Source organism: Parasteatoda tepidariorum, chromosome 6 (assembly GCF_043381705.1).
Source record: "Parasteatoda tepidariorum isolate YZ-2023 chromosome 6, CAS_Ptep_4.0, whole genome shotgun sequence".
Taxonomy (NCBI): domain Eukaryota; kingdom Metazoa; phylum Arthropoda; class Arachnida; order Araneae; family Theridiidae; genus Parasteatoda; species Parasteatoda tepidariorum.
The window spans coordinates 22,535,606-22,543,020 of record NC_092209.1 but is presented as its reverse complement, the minus strand read 5'-3'; the positions used below and the strand labels follow the sequence as shown (position 1 = coordinate 22,543,020).

The 7,415-nt window shown below is 30.5% G+C and overlaps 1 protein-coding gene across 2 annotated transcripts in view; it reads left to right on the top strand.

The window, feature by feature from the left end:
- Positions 1-4,909: 4,909 nt before the first annotated feature.
- Positions 4,910-7,415, top strand: part of LOC107441602 (rhotekin-2) — a 98,767-nt gene continuing 96,261 nt past the window's right edge. For both annotated transcript variants that reach the window (XM_071182088.1, XM_043053539.2), the window contains exon 1: positions 4,910-5,584. In XM_071182088.1, the coding sequence (XP_071038189.1) occupies positions 5,522-5,584 (63 nt within the window). In that variant the 5' untranslated portion in view covers positions 4,910-5,521. The remainder of the gene's footprint in view (positions 5,585-7,415) is intronic.

Genomic DNA, 7,415 nt, shown 5'->3' with positions numbered 1-7,415 from the left:
AAAAAAAAAAAAAACAAAAAACAGAATTAGTCGTTAAAGGCCGCTTATTTACAGCCGAAACCATCCGTGCTGTATATTATTAGCCCGGATGGTTGAAAGATTACATCATTTTGCCAAAATAGCCGTACATTCTAATTTGTTTATAATGCGGAATTCAAAATTTTGTCACTGTAACTATTCTGAAAAGCTTGAACTGCCAGATTAGAAAGTCTTCTCTTTTTCCAGCATTTTAAAAATTATACAATATAGCTGTCAATTCTTCCGGATTTTCGGGAAAATATACTTTTGATATAATATATATATATATATATATATATATGCGATATTAAAGTTTTGAAACATTTAGTAACCTCGTAGTTATTTCCTAAACAGTAGAAATAAGTAGGACAAGGTGGCCGAGTGGTTAACGTGCCTGACTGCGGAGCCATTGGCTGCGAGTTCGAATCCTGCTCAGGGCATGGATGTTTCTTTCTCTCTCTCTGTGTTCTACATCCTTTTTCCTTTGTGTGTGTGATTGTGTGAATGTGACCCGCTCTATAAACGGGTTTGTGGTTGTGTGACGTGGGCGACGTTGCTCCACCACAGGTGCCCACTGGGTAACGAGAAGAGAGTAGCAGTTCTGGCATTTCTGTGGCTAATGGGACAACCCACAAGTGCCCGCCCTTAAAAAAAAGTAAACATACTTTTAAGGTTTTAGTACTTTCTGGTGGGCAGCTCATTTCAAAATTTCATTCGCATTCATTTAGAAATTTCAAGTAATACAATTTGTTTCCTTCCTTTCATCTTTTCTTAAGGAAGAAAATTTAGATACTTTTATTTTGATTGTTATCAGTGTAAGAAATATATAGGAATAACGTAAACAATGAGGACACAGTGCGTACAATAAACAAAAAAGACAACCCGGAATCACTTTTGATCTAGTTTTAGGATCTTCACGTTTAGGACTCAGTGGTTTGAAATTGTGGCCTCAAATATGCTAATTAATAAGTGAATACGCTATTTTAAGTCTCTTAATCATACACAAAAACGTATTTTTTTCTAACTAAACATGCCTTTTCCCTGAAGGATTTGAATATCTGACCCCAAAAATATAGGAGGTAGCCAAAATTTGGGAAATACTGTCCCCATAGTTTAGTCAGGATTAAGTGGTTCAAAGTTTGAACCACTTAAAATTAATTTTACTTTTTACGTATTCCACTATATCGCGAGAAATTTGTAAGTGAATTGAAAAATTTTTGCAGATAGCTATAAAATAATTTTATCTAAAGATAATTCCAGTCAAAATATAACTTCAAGTAAATATTTATTATTTTTCATTATTTTATTTAATAATAGCTAAAAATATTTTGAATTGCAAGGTATACAGTTTATTTATATAATTTAAAAGAGTGCTATAAAATAGAGTTTATATAATTCAAAAAGTTTTAAATGACAAAATACAAAATTTGTACAAAATCTCATAAATAGTTTCTAAGAAATGGAGTTTTGAAAATGCGACTTTTTCATCAGTGATTCATTCCTTTTTTAAGTGGACCGCTTAAACAATGCAACGCAAATGGTAATGAGTTTTACCCCTTTTTGATTTATCTGTCTTTTAATTAATAAACATTTCAGAATCAATATAAGATTCATACTTCTGTCGGATTTGATTTATTAATCCTTCAACCATTATTTACATGATAAACACTTTTCAAGAAAAAGACAGGATTTGACTTCAATAACATGAATTCAGTTGCACGCTTTTATGCTTTCAACTACATTTCTTAGAACTCTATCAAAAACTGACCGTTTTAGGGTGCAAATACTATAAAAGAATTGGTGATAATTATATTCCACAAAACGGATCTTTTTACAATTCAGCATATAAACGTGAAAATAAACTTAATTTTCTGAATGAAAATTGTAGAACAGCATGAAGGGACCGCTCAAATATTATGTAACAGTATTTCAAGGGCTTTTTGAGATTCTTATAAATTGTCGGTCATATTATAAAGTTAAAAAAAATTTCGAAACTAGTGATTTTCGTTAAAGGAAAATTTACTGTCTTGTCCCCCCCCCCCCAATTTCAGCTGAAATAAGCAATTTGCTAACTCACTAGCGTAGTCGTGAATAGAGGGCCTAACATAACAGGTACTAAACTAAACAGGTACTAAAATTCCAATATTTTCTTGTGACATGAGAATTGCGTGTGTAAATTATGTGTTAGAACTTCAAAAATTCGGTATTACCGCTCGTTGAAAAAAATAAATTAAAAAAAAGGAATTTCTAATAGATATTTATGCCGCAGTCATCTCTAGTAAAAAAATACTAATTTTCTGATTTCAGAATCAAATTTAGATTCTCATGCTATTATCATGTTTTCGTTGATACGAATTTCTTAACTTTTTATAAGCTATGCCAGCAACTAAGTTATTGAGAAACCAATCTTTAAAAGTTATCGCTTGTCAACAAGAGCCAAGCTTATATATAGGCTGGGATGTCTACTGCATTGCTTTCTATAAAATATTATTTAACCCCTTGGGGACGGGTGATTCATAAAAGCATTCGTACAAAATNTAGAGGGCCTACCATAACAGGTACTAAACTAAACAGGTACTAAAATTCCAATATTTTCTTGTGACATGAGAATTGTGCATATAAATTATGTGTTAGAACTTCAAAAATTCGGTATTACCACTCGTGGAAAAAAAACATTTCAAAATAAAGAATCTCTTATAGATATTTATGCCACAGTATCTAATTACAAGATACTAATTTTCTGATTTCGGAATCAAATTTAGATTCTCATGTTGTTATCATGTTTTCGTTGATACGAGTTTCTAAACATTTTATAAGATATGCCAACAACTAAGTTATTGAGAAACCAATCTTTAAGAGTTATCGCTTGTCAACGGAGCCAAGCTTATATATAAGCTGGGATGTCTACTGCACTGCTTTCTGTAAAATATTATTTAAAAGGATAAGGGAATTAACACAATTTTATTTTTGCATTTTGGTTAAATCTGAAAATACTTCAAACCGTTTAAAAGCCAATGGAACATGGTTTTTGGAAAATGTTTCTATTTCAAAAAGATTATGGTTGATAAACGAACTATTTCATTATTAGGATAAACAAGGATATCCACATAACAATATTATTAATATAAAAAGTTTTGATATATTCTAAGAAAAAAAAACCTAATTCTCTTTTCTCTCTGACTAACGGAGTAAAATATCTGCTTATTTAAACACAAATGTTTTAGGACTTTAAGTCACATTTGGCATCCTTGAAAGATGTTAATTCGCCAGGTTAAGGGTTAAAACCTCACACTCAAAATGGGCCAAGTGTCCTATGTGCATGTTTGAATTTTATGTTCTCTGGGGGGGGGGAGGTGTTGAAGGAATCAAAATGACTCAAATTTACTAAACGAAGAAATATTCATTTTGCTACCACTCTTAAAAAAATGGAGCAATTTAGGATCTCTATGTACACCCGTAGCAGCTCAGTAATTAATTTCTAAAAAGGCGGAAATTTACCTTTTTGTATTGATGTGATAAAAAAGAATATTTGTTCTTAAAGTAAGTAGATAATTTGCAGTGTCAACTAGCAATGTCAGCTAGTTTTTAAATACATATATATGTGTTTGACCCAATTTTTTAATATATATATAAAATAAAATATTCAAGCTACCAGTCTCTATTGCTTTGAAAAAAAAAAGATAAGGTCTTTTAATGCAGTGATTTTATAGTAGAATAAAAATGTAAAACATAATAAAATAAAAAAAAACTTATTTAAAAGTGGTAGTTTATCTCGAACATTTATTTTCAATTTACTATTGAAAGTGAATGCAGGAAAAACTCTGTGGCATACCCTCCCTCCAACTGCTACGGAATTTCCGTAGTTTCAGAGATCTTCTTTTCTGACGGTAGCAAAATTAATGTCTTAATATTTAAAAAAAAATTAATTTTAGCGTAACGTATCCTCTATTACTTATAAAAGTGCAGGCCATATGGCTAGATTCTTACGTTCTGATAAAAGTTTTATGAGAGATCCATTTGCTTTAAAAATTTCTACTTTGGTTCGCTACCACTAGAAAGAATTATTTTCAAAATCCTCATAAGTTGGAGGGTATGCTGTGGTAGAAATTCATTTTATTTATTTATTATCTCTTTAATTGTTCTATCGTAACTGCCACTATGACTTACATTTCAGATTAAATAAATAAAAATTGAGCTTTTACCTCCTATTTTATTTTAGTCTCCCGAAGCATCTCTAAAATGTAGAGAAGCCAACTTGCTCCGGACAGCAAATAATTATTTTCGAGTGGTAGTTTATTAATGTATGATTCTTGGTTTAAAAAGTTCAATTTATGAGGTTTTGATCCACCGCTATTTCTAAATAATTCGAAAGCTTATATAATTCGCTACTTTAAACCTAAGATATGCTATGCTGTTTAAAAAATTAATCAAAATTAGACAATTATTTGTAAATTTTAGTTTGTAGTTGTTTACCGTTTTTTTTTACTAATTACTGCTCGTCCGGAGCAGTTGGCTTAACTGAAAATGGGAGGCTTGGAGCTTCGTAGGTGTTAAATAATCAACTTGAGAAAGTTAAATAGACACCCATTTTTTTCATCATGAGTTAAACATCATGCGACACCCATTAACTGTTACGTAATGTTTGATTGATCCCGAAAAAAATACAAAATTCGTAGTTATACATAATAATAATCACCATAAAGATTATGATATTAACCTGTTGGACATTTTGAAGGGTCTTAATGCAAAGTGTTGTATTAAGAAAGTTAAAAAGATCGTGAGTTTAACTCTGATTTGTCAGCAGCAAGGCGTGACGTAACCTCATTTTAAAAATCAAAAACTATCCATCGGCTTCTCTTTGACTTCAAATCCATTCCAAGTTTTCTTTTCACCTGTGTTCTTCGTATTTATCGTCTGAAGTGCGTTTCGCTACACGATTTATTTATGTCTCTATTTCTTTTTGTTTTTCGTTTATATCATCGTAATACAATTCACGCACGCGGTCACCCTCCGGTTATTTCAGCGTTTGCTAGCCAATCGGGAGAAAAAGTGTTTTCTAACCTGAACATGTGGTGAAAATAAAACCAGAAGGAATTCTTTTTAGATTTGTTGAAGATCGTCTGCTTTTAGTCTTGTATCATCTGTTTTCATATCAGTTCCAAACTATACCGGCGAATCTCTTAGTATCAGAGGAATATCGCCAATATTTAGAACTTTTTTTCTTTTCTCCGAACTAAATGAATAAACGCATTAGCGAAATATTTTAATCTAAAAAGAGAAGACTGGTTGTGAAATCTGTAAAAGCTAAGTCCTTCAACCCAAAACTTTTCATTAATAATCAAGGACGCTTTGGTACAAACTCCTGACATTCTAATAACACGAAAGTCTTGACGACTATTTCAAAACAATTCTTTCTTTAAAATATTCGGAAGTGCCTAATGGACTATTTGTCAGCGTTTGACAAAGTGCCGTGTAGTTAATATTCTGCCGTTAAGGGAGAAAGATGCCACGATATATTTATGCATTATGGCAGAAATCAGTGCATTTTTGTGATATTGATACAGAAGTAAGTTTTTTTTATTACCATTATTTTATTTTATTTTTCTTTGCAATGTTTCAAAAACCTTTTCATTGATCCTTGTTAATATTTATAACTCATGTGTTTTAAGTCAATACTCATGTGTATTAAATTGAAATTCTTTTTGAAACATATCTCTTTATCGAATATTTTTGAGTAATGTTCTGAAACTAAAATTATCAATAAACTAAATAACGTTAATTAGCGTTAAATAAACGTCTCAGCTAAACGTTCATAACTTGATAATTATTTAAGTATAGGTATTTCATGCAATTTTTACAAACATTAACTTTCCGAACGACCCAATTGTAACTAGTATTTTCAAGTTGATTCTGAAGTAAACAAATTTGAATGTTATGTTTGTTGACGACTGTGTTATGACTGTTGTGTAATGCAGAGATGCCAATTGCTCCGGACGTATTTTTTTTTTTAAAAAAAGGAAAAACAAATCGAGAACTGCGAACTAAAATGTGCAGAATTTCGGCTAATTTTGCCAACTTTAAACAGGCTGAACGAGGTTGGAGTTTAACAAATTGGCGTTGCGCATAAGTCTTTGAATTATTCAGAAGTAGTGATGAATAAAAACTACGAATCATACATTACAAGACTACCAGTTGAAAATATTTTTCCACTGCCCGGAGCAAGTTGACACCTCTGGTAATGTTTGTCATAAAAATTTATTGTTTAAACGAAACGAAATATTCAATTAAAATACAAATTTTAACGAATAGACTCTATTTAGAATTCATTAAGTTAGATACGGTTCATTACTTTTTTCTCTTAGTTAAATCACCACTTTTAACTCGCTTACTAAATTTAAAACTTTTTCAATAATAAAATTAATTTTTACTTTCGCAACCACTGTTATTACCTTAACAGTGCCAATTGAGAAAAGTTTTTTTTTAACTCAGAAGAATAAGAACTTGTTGCTCAGTTACTTCAATTATAGATTTTATCATGTAGAATCATAATATTCCTGCTACCCGTAATATAGTAACCAATACCAATATATAGTAACTGATGCGAAAATCAAAATTTTGAAAATATGTAAAAAGTAACACGTTTTTACTCAGACTATTTTGATATTTTCTGATGTTAGCTAAAATCTTAGTTTTTAAATATCTCAAAAATATAATATTAAACTTAAATCTTTGTCGCGTATATCTTTCATGTATTATGCAGAACATAAATGCCTATTTTTCTTTCAGTAAAAAAGAAATAGTTTAGTTTGGGCCTAAGCTTCGAAATGAAATTTGTGATCATGGTATTTTTCGTTATTCTAAACAGAACTGTCAACAGGAAGTAATAGTTATTTAATAATTGAGAAATCAAACACTTTTAAAAATTTGCTCTATTTTGCATCCAAGTGATTCTCACTGAAATGGCATTTTACTTATATCGTTAATTATTTATATACTGTGGTGGGCAAACTCTTTTAAAATCAAATGATAAAACAAAATTTTGCTTCCATTTTACATATTTCAGGAAAATCTCCGTCAAATAATAGAAGTAAGCAGGCCTGGTCTAAGTGTAATAACTAGCATAAATTAACTACTTAATCGAATCACGAAATTGATTCACGCGTTTATGGAATAAAATGATCTTGTCTCTTATGTTGGTTTAACCCTTTGGGGACGGGTGATTCAGAAAAGCATTCGTACAAAATCAGAATCAGGATGTAATTAAATAAAAAACGGTAACTTAAATGTAGTCGTCGCTAATTTTACAGACTTACTTTGCTTTTACTTTAATTACTGTTAGTTTAATCATATATATAATCAATGTTAATTCAAAGTATAATTAAATAGTTTTATTTTGA